At 36.6% G+C, this 14,453-nt stretch overlaps 1 protein-coding gene across 2 annotated transcripts in view; it reads right to left on the bottom strand.

The window, feature by feature from the left end:
- Positions 1-14,453, bottom strand: part of ROCK2 (Rho associated coiled-coil containing protein kinase 2) — a 98,444-nt gene that overhangs the window by 37,790 nt on the left and 46,201 nt on the right. For both annotated transcript variants that reach the window (XM_058019536.1, XM_058019537.1), the window contains exons 3-5: positions 9,660-9,760; positions 3,430-3,567; positions 577-837 (exon numbers count right to left, since the gene is read on the bottom strand). In XM_058019536.1, coding sequence (XP_057875519.1) covers positions 577-837; positions 3,430-3,567; positions 9,660-9,760 — 500 coding nt within the window. The remainder of the gene's footprint in view (positions 1-576; positions 838-3,429; positions 3,568-9,659; positions 9,761-14,453) is intronic.

The following is a 14,453-nucleotide window of genomic DNA, read 5'->3' as shown; positions in this document are numbered from 1 at the left end:
AAACTGTATTTGGCTAAATCTGAACAATTAAATCATTTTAATTGATATCTTGGCATCCTGATAAATAACTAACAGATTTTGATCAATATATCATATATCAACTGCTGCTGTACCGTGACCTCATTTGAATGACCACTAGAGGATGCTATGAGAACAATTAGATACAGGAAAAACATACATGGAATGTATCTTGCCTATAAAATAATTTCATTTACAAAAAAAGTCAGCTCGTTAACTGTTCCAAGATTTTTAATGTTGAAACTATGAGGTATCTTAGAGTTTTTCAAACATTTGGCAAAAAAAAGTACCTTAGAAATTCACAAAGGCACATGCTTTCAAAAATAGCAAAGTGTAAGTTTACATCCTTCTTCCGTGTGAGAGAACAGTTTATAAAAGAAAAGGTTACACTATTTAAAGTACTCTTATATTTAAAAATAGGAAACAAGAATCAGTTTTCTAACCAAGCAGAACATTACATGAATATTCTTTTGGGTATTATAAGAAAAAAACCTCAGATGTAGATGTAAGTTAGAATTACAGTTTAATAGATGGTAAATCATTCAGTTGCATACTTACTTCATCCATTTTCATGCAAGTGCCAAAATCTGCCAGCTTCAGATGCCCATACTTATCTAAAAGCATATTGTCAGGCTTCACATCTCTGTGTATCAAGCCCATGGAGTGAATTGCATCAAGAGCAAGAACAACTTCAGCTGTGTAGAACTTGGCCCATTTCTCAGGCACATCGTAATTGCTCATAAGGTTTACGAGATCTCCGCCTGGCATGTATTCCATTACCATGTACAAATATTTGTCATCTTGAAAGGCACAAAATAGCTGCAATGTTAAAAAAAAGGAAAGGAAAAAATTGCAATTACTTTTCAGACAGCTAGGGAAAGGAATAAAGCCCTTTATCTTGAAGTTTCATTGAACCTGAGAATACGTTTTCAAGATTACTTTTAATATATATAAAATATACATTTTTCTATCAATTTCTATTGAAATTTACTGAATTTCAGAAACCCCTCATTATAATTTTTGAGAAAGAAAAAAAATATCTCTTGTTATTTTAATACTATAGGCATGCATCCACCTATCTATCTATCTATCTATCTATCTATCTATCTATCTATCTATCTATCTATCATCTATCTATCTATCTATCTATCTCCATGTTTCCTGGCATTAAGAAGTATAACTGAGTCAAAATGCAAAGTATCAAGTCTGCAACAGATCATGTTCTGATTTGAAAATAGCTCAACAGTGAGCAGCATTTTAGACTGTTTCCAAATTTTCTATATTATAAATTCCTTATATCTGTACATGTTTGCAAAGTCACTGCTGACTTTATCCTAAATCAACGCATATTGAAATAAGAAAGAAAAACAAAATGCTCCTGGAGAAAACTAACACAATACAAAGAAAATGTCCTTAACAATAAAATGCTAGTCTGGTGTAAATGGCAGCCAGTAGGTTTTCTACTGGCACAATAGTGAAAGTAAATTCAGTCTCTTTAAAATGTACTTCACACCTAGAGTGCTCAAGTTTTAGAGATTCCACTTGGTTATCACTAGATCTGAAAATAGCCCAGTCCAGCAAAAAGCATTACTATCAAATGTTCAGTGACTGTTGTGAAAAAGTCTCTGAAAGTCTCACCTTATTTCTCAGGGAATACTGCCTTACTTTAAAAACTAAAATCATTCACATCTTTAAATTACACACAAAATTAAGAGGCAATTAAAAAATATGGTGTGTGGAAAGGATGAAGTCAGAATCAGGGAAACTGTGGAGGATGAGGAACCACAAAAAGCAGGTATATTATTACAGAGATTTGACCTTCAGATTAAAATTACTTGTATAAGTAGTGACAGAAGACCTAGATTGGAAATATGTATTTTAATACATATATGCTGCACTGTATTTGTTTGCACAAATGGATAATATATCCAATATATAGTACAATAATGGATTGGGGCATTAAAATCCAAATGAAGATTCAAAATAATCTCTATTTTGTCACACGTAGAGATACTAATATAATAATAAATAAAAGCACTATGTCTTTATACAGTACTTTTTTTATTGCCCTCGAGGGATTTAATAAAAAAAATTTAAAACTACCTAGGGCTCTTGTTTCATTTATTTTTCACATTAAAAACTAGACAGAGAGAAGCAGTGTGATCTGTCCCAGTTTCTAGATCAAAACAGGACCAACATTTTCTTCAAACCAGCTCAATATCCTACCCCACTGGACCACATCACCTAAATATATCACACTAATACACTTAATCATAGAAGGCACAATTGCAACTACACTTTAGTTCATTTGCTATTTACAAATGCAGACACACATTTATATCCTGCTTGTGACTGTTTCCTTTGAAAATCCACGTCATGCATTTCTCATTACTTTCAATTGCATGTGAGAAATAGTTCCTGACAATTACTGCTACTAGAACAAAGAACTAAATAAAAAAATAATCTGTTTATTTAAGTATTTCTACTGAATATAGGCAAGAGCATAAAATGTGCTCAAAGAGCAAAACATCTTTGTACACCTGAGGTAAAGTGTAATTAAAAATATACGAAAAGCTTGAAGTCAATCTTATAAAATATACAGAAGCATAGAAATATATATGACAGCATTTAAATTATTTATAAGGACTAACAATTTCTCCAAGCACATGCTTTCACTACTCCTTTTGTTAACTGCAATTTACCAGTTACAACAAATGGCAATAATCAGTACTCATTACTCCCAAAGGCATAATTCACATTACAGCATCTTGATGACACATGTCACTAGACAGCTGTGAGTGACAGTGTCCGAGACCAGAGGAAGAAGTCAGCTCTCTGTTACTGGACATGGCCAGGGCTGATGTGAGCTCAGAACTGACCACTACAAGGGGATGCTTTCAAGGAAACCACTGCTACAGCCTCTGTCTTGCAGGAGACCAGGACTGCACACTCATCCATACACCAAACTGCAGCTGAAAAGACAGTGACTATTTAAAGCACCCTTAATACCAATTGCCTGTGATCAGTTGACTGTTTCATGAGGAAAGACTGGAAATGCCAATCACATTTGTTTCTACATTCCTATACAGAATTTTTCACAGTTGGAAAGATAACTTCCCTATTATTCCAAATAATTATGTAGGCATTACATAAATCTATTTAATTCTGTTTTAGGATGCATTTGTAGTAACTAAAATGCAAATTACTCCACTTTTTAACACAGGCAAATATACAATACTTAGTGAAATTGCTGTAAAAATGTATTTGTTAAAAGTAAAAATCTGAACCTAAATCTTGATTTGAGTTTCAATGTAAATTCAAAACCAGCTCAAGACTGGGAAGTATTTATGGCCTCAGCATCATTACTATTGCTGCTGTTGTTATTATTTTACTTTTACACATCTTCCTTACCTGAACCACCCACGGGCTGTTGGCAAAGGCCATGATATCTCTTTCTTCCCAGAAAAAGGCTGAATCTGATCTTTTGATCATTTCAAATTTACTAAGGAGCTTCATTGCATAAACCTTCTGTGTCATTTTATGGCGAACCTGTTGGTTGAGAAAGAAGAGAATCAACCTTTTTAAAATGCCTTGTTAAAATCTGAGTACCAGCATAGTATGTTTCTGCTATATACAAAGTGCTTTCTGGGTTGTGATGCCTCCAGGTCTTCATACACCCCATTTTCTACACAGTAAGGATTTGAGAACTTCCAGATCTCAAAAGAAAAGCTTAACAGCTGCTCAAAAAAACCCACTATAGCAGGAAATAAAGTCTAACTCTGCTTTTATTTTCTTATTCTGAACACTGTCTAGCCATTGGATTCATCCACGTTAGAAACTGGGCAAGCAGTCTGCTTCAACCTCTGCCAATTTTTATTTTACACCAAAACATGATTGTTCCTATTTATTTTCCTAAACAGTTCTTAAATTTGCTTTAAATGGTGCAAAATTAATACAATAAATCCTGTTGGAAAACTGTAATTAAACCTTTTATTACAAAATATGAAAATATTTTTGAAAACTTCACCTGAATTCAGACATGAAACCAAATCCTTAAATTGCACATTGCAGTCATTACTCAGTAATTAATCATGTGACATGCTATTTTATGAAAAAACTATTAAAGGAACAGGTTTTTCACATTCTTGAGTGTTTCTTAAAGAAATCAAGGTGAGAAGTATTCAGCTGTAAGAAGACTGAGTCATCAGGACATTAAGTTTCTGCCTATTTTTTCCCTGTTAAAATAAAAAATCCAGAAACTGAAATTATGATTTTTTTGGTGCAATTAGAACCTCTCACATCTAGTAAATAAAGCAGATCCCCTAACTTCTTAGTTTTGCACAATATCTGAGTTTAATTATGTTACATGAAAGAACGTTTAATAGGCTTTTCTGAGCAGCTGTAGATGCAGGTCCATGACACCTTCAGAGGCACCTATTTGGTCTACAGATCTGGGAGCATCAGTCTCCTGCTCCTGAGGAGCTGCAAAATTTAATACTCCTGAAGGAACAGAAGAATTATCAGGTGGAGGGGTAATCTTTGAAAAAGCAAGAACATGAACAGAAAGAGGATTATTTAAGGAGTTGCTGTTCTTGAAATTGGGGTTTTTTACCTTCTAGATACAGGTGCAAAGGTTTTATTATTATTATTATTAGTATCTTGCATAGTTTAACACTAAGAAATTAGATCAAAAAACTTCCAACCTAACACCAGAACAGAAACATGGTATCTATGTGCATTAACCACTCTATATGCATATTTTAGGACATTAATTAGTCAGCTAGTGAAGATGTCCTAAAACAGTATTTTGAAAACTAACTTCTTCCCACTTACTAATCCCAAATGGGATAATTTACAAAGATTTGGTGGCACACCACAAACTATACTCCCCTAGGTAGAACTTTTGTAATCCTGGCCAAAACCAGAAGAAACACAAAGACCAGAAACCTCAAAAAGATATTGTTCAATTGAAGATGCATTTCCTGTGAAACTTCACATGGAAGCTCTGCAATGTATTTAGTAGTTTACAATTCCTAAAGTCACTGTGTACTCTTGCCTAGCTGCAGTTAGAGCAGCTGCCTGCATTTAGGAAAACAACTGTCTCCTATGACTTGGGGAAAAAAATTCTTGAAAGTCATCACAGCCTAAAGGAAGCTCATATACAGTAGAAACAAAGTAAAGAGGGGTGGGGGGCCCAAAATTAATCTGTACACCTGTCTAAACAGGGCCAATGGGTTATTGGCTAATGATTTCTTGTGAAAATTTCAAGATGGGCTCTTTCTCTGTACAAAACCAAAGCAATAACAAATATACTGGCACAGCCAGAGAGTATGTCTTGGCACTCCTTGCAGGTGAGCAGACCTACCACTGACATTCCTCCTGCTATCAGCACCACGGGCCCTGGAGCCAGCCTTTGGAGCTGCTAGTCACTGTGCTCTTTACTCAGAGCTATATTTGTACATACAGATATTAGCTCATACAGCAGATTATTCATGTATTAAACTGTCATGATGTTTCAACTTCTTCCAACTGTTAAAATGAACTGCCAAATTTAAACTGTAGCTCACCAGAGTAACTCTCAAAATAGGTAGGAAAATCCCTTCATGCCATTAGCACTGAGTAACATTGCCTTGTTTAACTGGTGAAAAATGCATTAAGGAAAAAGAATTTCACTCTACTCTGCTTCAACAATCTAATACTTTCAATAAACAAAATGCCTCCATAATTTCCCCAGCATTCACATGGGAAGACAATCAGTAGGCAAAGAAAATAACACATCAATTTGAAGTTATCAGATTTAGTACATAATATTGGTAATGATACTGTCTCTTTTATGATTTTGAAAAAAATGATGATCCTGGAGAGGTGTTTTGAAATTAACTCTATTGCTTGAATTATTATGCCTTGAATAATTACAGGTATTCTAAAATAACTAATAAAACTGTAAGACTACAGATAGGGTATCAAAGTAACATGTCCTGACAAATTTACAGGTAATAGAACCCGACTGTTTTATCTGCTTTAGTACAGAAGTGTACATCAGCAGTGCATGGGGAATTAAACCTAATAAACAAAGCACTTAATGAAGAAAAATAAACCAGCAGGCTAAGACGACCAGTGCTTTGCAACACTAAGACATCAAGTAGAGACTGAGACTCAGACCATCCTGTAGCACCCAAACACAAGGAAGTGTTAACTTTGTTTTAGTTTTCTCTTCCAGTGCATGAGCAGGTCAGTCTGCTGTGTCACTGCAACATTACAGTCCTTCATGGTTAGACCCGAGAGAAGGAACTAAGGATAAGTTTCAATTTCAAATCAAGATGATTTTCCACAAGTGAAAATAAACAAGAGGAACTCAGGATGTGCTTTCATAAATAACCGTTTCTGCATAAACCAGAAGTAACATATTAAGTACTATAATTCAATTTTTCTGTGTGCCCTAGACACCAGTCACTTTTATTCACGGCACTGTGTAAGAGAAGAAGTGATCTGGTAGCTGGCAATCATTGTTTTAGCTTTCCCCATCAGTACAGACCCAGCAAAACCAGAAACCAGAGCACAATGTAGAGTTTAATACTTCTGGATTTATAAGGAAATTGTTTCTCCACCACAGTGAGATGCTCAGACCATAGTCATCTGATCTCTATTGGACTATTTTTAAAATGTTTTGGAGAGGAGAGGAAGAGGAATAATCAAGACTTTAAAAAAAATCTAGCTGTAAGACACAACAGTAGAGAATGTATTTCACTTTCTTAACAGAATCTGGAAAGCTGATTGCTTCAAATCAGTTCTTTAGCAAGAAAATGTTATACTGGAGCAGAAGACTTATGGAAAACAAAATTAAATGAAAGAGGTCATAGCTGACTATTTTATGTTGCAAACATTACAAGCTAACAAATGAGCATACTAATAGAATCATTAGAAACATATAATTATTTGTGCTGAAATTTCTATGCACAATAACACATACTGATAACACAACATTCATTAATTTAACTCATGTACTTAATCATGTTTTATTTATGGTTCTTTCTGTATTTAATCCCCACTGAAGCAAATTTCTATTTTGATCACAGAAAGCGTTGCAAAATATTTTCATTACCACAAATCCATCATCTGCAACAGTGGTGTCAACATTTTGAATGGAGTACAAATAGATAGAGCTTAGCTCAATAGTTTAAACTTGTACCATACCTTGTGAGGCAAAAAATGGAGGTATGTATGTCCACATCACCAGCTAATATTAGTTCAGATCTGCAGTTGTATTTATTAGCCCATTCCTTTTCAGCTGTAAGACTGCATAACATTATGATTTCTACTTGTATTTTTACTCTCCAGAAAAAGTGTTCTTTTAAATTGACATGAAGGAATGAAAACAAATAAGTTTCTTTCCAATACCAAGGATTCTTGCTTTTTTTGAAGGGCTTTTTAGAGTTTTTTTAAAAACCCCATGACAACAATGCAGTCCAAACCCCATCATTGCATGACCACATTATTAGGCATTTTGTCATTACATTTTAATGGTCGGGCAAATGAAAAAAAATAATGTTTGTCTTCAGATCCCTCAAAGTGCCCAACTGCAGTATGTACACTACAAAAAGTTACCTCTTCTTAAAAATTCAAATTGTATATGACATGGTGAATTACAAAAAAGAGTTTCCAGAACAAATCAGGACCTTTTATTTGAAATTAATTGTTAAAAAGAAAATAAAAATAAGTTAGAAAAAAGCTTCTGTTCTTAAGAAATACACATATGAAAACAATGTATTTTCATTTTTGAAGCACATCAAAAATATAGTTATCTTGGACGCTTCCAGCAAATATGAGTGTGACATCTAAAAACGGCACATGGCTTCTGTTATTGGGACTTGCTCTTTTTCATCTCCTATCCCCTCAACAAATGGACAAGGAACTCTGCTCCTTACAACTTGATTTTTTACTGACTTCACATGCCAGTGCATAAGGAGCATCTCTATTCACTGCTCCATGTGGATTAATGTAAAGATACAAATGTCTAATAAAAGACTTTAAAATAAACCATTTGATGTGACTGTCATTGAAAAGACATGGACTAGACTGATTTCTTAAAAACATCCTGCAGCAGCCCTTTCACAAGAAAGTAAGGTTCTGCTGAAGGTTTTGGTTTTGATTTTAATTTCTTGCCTACAAAGATAGAAAATCGTGCAAGGTTATAAATATATACATTAATTCTTTAAAGTCTTGCTAGAAAATGAGGATATTTAGAAATACTCCATTCCATAGTTCATTCACTCTTCTGGACAAAGTGTAAATGACCCTGACAGAAAGAAAGAGAGGAGGGTGCTACATTCTCATGCTACTAGACTTGGATGAAGATTTCTTTAAAAAATGACATAGATGAATAAAACTTGCTGATTAGATGTTGCTATCTGCCATACTAATCACATCTAAATTTGAAAATTAACCATGAGTCATGCAAACAACATTAGGCTAGTCAGAAGAGGTTTTTTTCAAGTTCCAACAAATTTCAACAACACTAATATGGAAAATACAAAGAATTTATAAAAGGGTCATAAATTTATTGCCATTATACACTGTGTCTCCTACAAGCCCTGCACAGCATAGATCTTACCACATTCGTCAACAAAACTCCAACACATCTTTGTATTTTCCAAAATGGTTATACATTACAAGACAATGTGATTTTCCAGTTTCCTAGGGCAAAATTACCACAGAGCAGTAAAATATCAGCTCCAGGTCAACAAGTACAAGCAAGAGAGTAATTTTTGTTACCTTGTGGTAACAAGATAACAAGCTTCAACTGCAGCACATTAGTTGCTCCCCTTTCCATTAAGTTCCTTTATACCTCTCTTCCTCTAAAAGTACTCACCCAGAAAATCACCATGGATCAGCTGGTGCACAGTTATCTGTTAGCTCATGATAACTTGTCCCTAATGTTTGCATTTTAGATTCTATCTAGCACTTACATCCAATACTTATTTCAAAACTGACATATCAATCCATCTCATACACAGGTTCACATTTTTGTGCCAACTTATCAGACAGTAGGACTTGGAAGTCCTGGAAAAATCAAAATTAAATGAAAATCAGACTACATGTGATACACCAAGTTACTTTTTGTAGCTTGATTACCTTTTTTTTATAACAGAATTTCTCTGCAATAGAAAATTTAAAAGTAATTTTATTCATAGTTTTGGTATTATATTGCATACAATGTCAAGGGGACAATGTTACAGAAGGAATCTTAAAAATCCTGTGAGTCATGTCACTTAAAATATAATGCAAGCATCACAATTATAAGAACAAAACAAAAATATTTTGTTGCAGTGTTTGCCTGCTCTTTTGTAGCAGGTTTCATATATTATACAGTGATACTTGTAGCCAAAAAGATTTAGAATTGCCATGGACTGCCTTTTTGATTTTGACCAAAGGATAGAAAACATTCCTGAGTTCTTCCCTTCCTGTCCATCGTATTTTGAACTCAGATTTACTGTTTACTATGCACAGAAACAATCTCTCAATACAATGAAAATTACACTTGTTCTTTTTAAGAAGAATTTTTAAATATAAAACATGAAGATTGAGGAAGTTTTTGGTTAAAGCTGTTAATATCTCTAAACATTAAATCATTACATTCTTACCAGCTGCACTTCTCCAAAAGCCCCTCTTCCAATCACCTTAACAACATCATAGTCTTCAGCTTTCATTTGTAAAGCTCGGATTTTTTCCACAATCTTCTCATCTAAAACAAATCAAAAAGAAGTTGTGATAATGCGTGTATTAACAGAATACAATTTTAGCTATGCATTTAGAGTAAAAATAAGCTATTTTTATTCAAATGTTTAGAGCATTCTTGGTAACTGTTGAAATCTGTAGTCACTGTTAATATCCCCTTTCATTATTCTTTGGAAACCATTAGCTGTCTACCTTTAGCTGTAACAAATGAAATATCTTTCATATTTTGCTGACTCTCATTTCACACCTCTAATAATCACTCACAAGCTTATGGGAAGATTCTGGTAATGAAGAGAGCCAGAGATGCCTATCTGGAATTTTCAATCATTCCTTGCTACCCGCTGCACTCCCAGGATCCACTGACACTCCACTGCTAATGCAAGGTGGAGTATGTGGTAGGCACAAAGCACTGCAGGTGTAACCTGCTCCTGCACACCTGGAGGGTTCAACAGCACTCACATGGCAAGCAATGTGACTTGGTAACCTTCATGTACAACTGCAGATCACACAAAGATCTGGCACATCCACTCACCCATTCCATATGAAACATTGATTCAAGTTTACAAATGTGTAACTGCTGGCTATCTCACACTGCTTTTTGGTGTTCACTGCATGTGTAGTTCAACACTTCTGAAAATGATGTCTACAATGCTCTGTTCAGTATTCTTCAGATAAGTACTGCCTGTCAGAATGTGTCTTATGAGCAGTTGTGAGAATCTGTAAAAGGGAAAACAATGAAATTCTGATCTCTGACAAGTTCTAAAAACATACAAGGTCCTAGACTTTTTAATCTTGTAAATGAAGCATGTTATGAATGCATTCCCAGCTAAATGCATTTTTAAAATCTATTCTTATTATGAGGACAAAAGATCATCTGAGGCATGACAAGCTCCTACACACACTTAGAGGAAGAACAAAACAAAGCAAAACAGGTGGCTGGAGCAAGAACTCTACCAGGGAAGAGCATGAAATTGTTTGAAAAGCTGTGGATACTTAGATTCAGAGAGGGGTAGAGGTTTATACACTGCGAGATCCCCCTTTAGGGTCAAATACCATGGAATTTTATCCCTAGAAAAGAGGATCTCAGATCTGAATACCAGGGAGAAAAGGATGAGAAATACAGTTAATGCAGTATGACATTAAAGATGACATGGTCTAAGGGAGTTAATGATAAGAACATCTAGTAAATAGATTAACCATTCCTACATATTCATGAAGAGCAACTTGGCAGGCTACAAGCAATCCAAGAGATGCCTGACTATCAGGAACACTTCTTTTCTTCCAAACAAGCATTAAGCCAAGAAGGCATTTTACTGAGTTACAACCCTCAAAACAACCACCTAACTCACACCAGACAAAGCTCTCCTTCTGCAGAGTCCTCTGAAATCAAAAGGTGTTAAAGTACAAGACTCAGCCATAAGAAGTGATACCTGTCTTTCAGTTAGGGATCATATCAGTAGCTGTGTGTGTTGTACAACACAACACAACACAGGGATTTCAGTAGCAGGGACCCTTATGTCTAAGTAGGGGTGCAACAGAAGTGGACAAGGAGACACTCTAATTTATTATTCACAGACAAGAATGAACTGGTTCAGAAAGACAAAGTCTGTGGCAGACTTGGCAGAAGCAACTGCAAGATGGTGGAATTGAAGACTCGAACAGACCTGAAGAAGGAAAATAGCAGACCTTGGACTTCAATCCAGAAGAATCGAGCCAGACTATGGCTTGTTTGGAAAACTCTTCGGCAGGATCCTGTGAAAAGCTGCTGTGAAGGGCAGAGGAGTGGGCTGATCCTCAAAGATGACACATTCATAGCACAAGAACAGTCTGTTCTAGTTAGCTATTGAGCTGTTCCAGTTAGAAATCGAGCAGGAATGGCAAGGAGCCAATCTGCCTAAATGGGCAACCTCTGCCTCAACTCACCACAAAAGTTAAAGATATGGAACATGGAAGCTGAGTTGGGTTACCCAGCAGGAACCTCTCAAACTGGAAAAGATGGAATTGGGAAAACCAAGCTCAGCTGGAACTGAAACTAGCCAGGATTATGAAGGGAGACAAGAGATTCTATAAATACATTGGCCATAAAAGAAAGACTGAGGCAAATATAGTCCCACTGCTCCCAGTGTGGGAGGTGATCTAGTACCAGAGACATGGAGAAGATCAAGGCAGTCTATGCCTTTTTTGCTTCACTTCACTCTCAAGCCCTGCTCAGGAGCCTCTCAGGTCCAGTGAAGCAAACTTGGCATATACCAGGTCCTGAGACAATACAGGATGCATCCAAGTGTGCTGAAAATACCAGTCAAGACCATTACCAGGCTGTTCTCTATCACCTTTGAAAGGTCATGGCAACTTGGAAAGGTGATGAGTGATAAAGCACAAATACCACATCCATATTCTAAAGGGACAACAAGGAGGCTACAGGGTGGAATAGCAGCCTGACCACACTGCCCAAGATGATCATGGAGAAAAATCCTTCAAGAATCCACTTTCAAGAACATGATGCACATGGAAGGATAAAAACACCCAGAATGGATCTAGAAAGGACAAACTGTGTTTGACTACCCTCATTTCCTTCAATGATGAAATGTCTGTCTTGGTGGACAAAGGGAAGACAGTACATTTCCTTGACTATAGCATGACTTCCAACACAACATCTCAAAAGTATCTTTATAGCCAAACATGGACTGCACACAGGAATTATCAGGTGAGTGGTAAAGCTGCTGGAGTCACAGCCAGTGGTTTTAAGTTCAAAGCTGATGCACTGGAGGGCAGGGTGGCTCCTGTGAGTGACCCAGACAGGATGAGTAACGAGTTGACAGGAAGCTTGCAGTTCAACAACAGCAAGTGCAGAGTCCTGTAGCTGGGATGGAACAGCACCACACAATGGAATAGGATGCACTCACCAGCTAGCAGGCACCATGAGAAACAGGACCTGACAGCCCTGGTGGACAACAAGGCAAGCAGGGAGGAATGAGGAGCCAGCCTTCGCAGTGACTGTGTGAGTATGTGCTGGTGAATGCACAGACAGTAACTTGAGGGAAGTAGATTTCCTCCCCTATCTGTCCTTTGCGAGACCATATGTGGAATATTATGACTAACTTTGGGGTCCTCCGTACACAAAAAATACTAAACACTCCATGGCTTCATGGAAGACCACCAAGATGATCACATGATGCTCAAGAGAAGCTGAGAGAACTGGAATTGTTCAGGTTAGGGATGGGTAAATGGTTGGCCTCAACAGAAGTTGAGATGAGGTTTTATTTCAAAGGGGTACAAAGTGAAAGCACAAGAGTCACCAGACAAGCCAAAATACCAGAAATCCCATTTTGTAGGAAAAGAATAGTAAGAACTGGGGAAAGGTGCACACTATCAAGTAGAGCTAAAAGACTCCATCTATGGAAGTTCTCAAAATTCAACTGCACAAGAACCTGAACAATCTGATGTAACATCAAAACGGGCTTGACTTTGAGCAGAGTTGGACCAGCTGGCCTCCAGAGATCCCTCCTAACCTGTGAACACAAAAATGCTACTGTAAGTTTCTTCTGAAGAAAAGACTGGATGTGACAGGGAAGGGGAGAGATTAATGTTACAGTGAGGGAATGATCTGCTAATAAAGTTGTAAGGACAGAGGCAATTAAAATCTCTAAGTGTAAACAAAACTGCTACATTCAGTGTACTTGTAAGACCACAGTAATTCAGTGTGTCAACAGGAAGAGGAGTTGAGAGAATTGTGATGTTGTTTCCATACAGAATCATGAAAGCCTGGACCAAAAGCATAGGACAAAAGCAACAGTGCTTCACCCACACAAAGTTTATTATTTTTGTTAATAGCATGAATTAATTTTGCAGATTGCAAAGGGAATTGCTGTGTTTGGAGCTGCAGATCACAAGCCCTGGTACTAGACAAGGAAGATAAATACAAATTTACAGGAAGCAGCAGTAGAAAAAAACTTCAAGTGACAGAGAATGTGCAGTTACACGTTTGAATATAATGTTGCATCTCATTACACACAGGAAGGACATGAGTTTATTTTAAATGTTTCTGACATGTTTCAATGTTTTCAAATACGTGATATGAGCAGAGATCTAAACATGCTGAAAAAACAGTGTGTAGTTTTATGCAGTTAAATATCTGAGAAGAAACTCACAGGAATACTTCTGTATAAGGTAGAAACTATAAACAAAGTCACTACAGCTCCAGTGAAACTCCTCAAGCATTAAATAATGCAAACAAGCAATAAAACCCCGAAAATATGTTAAACAACCAGGTGAGGAGTTACTAGTTTTATCATCCGAGTGAAATGCTGAGAATAGAGAAATCCTACTTGCTTTGCTAGAAGATGAATAGAATGGCATGGCATGGAATAGAACAGTTCGAAGGGACCCACAGTGACCACCACTGCAATTGTCTGACTATTTCAGCGCTGACCAATAGTTACAGGTTGTTAAATGCCTCTTTAACACTGACAAGCTTGGGACATTACCTGTCTCTCAAGGAAGCCTGTTCCAGTGTCTGACCACCTTCAGAGTAAAGAAATGCTTCATCATGTCTTGTCTGAACCTCCCCTGGTGGAGCTTTGGACCATTCCCATATGTCCTGTCACTGCATCCCAGGAAGCTGAGCTCAACACCTCCCTCTCCACTTTTCCCCTCTTTAGAGAGCAATGAGGTCACTCCTCCTAACTCCTTTAAAGTTTAAT

The sequence above is a fragment of the Melospiza georgiana genome, chromosome 3 (assembly GCF_028018845.1).
Source record: "Melospiza georgiana isolate bMelGeo1 chromosome 3, bMelGeo1.pri, whole genome shotgun sequence".
In the NCBI taxonomy this organism is placed as follows: domain Eukaryota; kingdom Metazoa; phylum Chordata; class Aves; order Passeriformes; family Passerellidae; genus Melospiza; species Melospiza georgiana.
The sequence above is the reverse complement of the archived record's forward strand: the minus strand, read 5'-3'. Positions and strand labels throughout refer to the sequence as shown.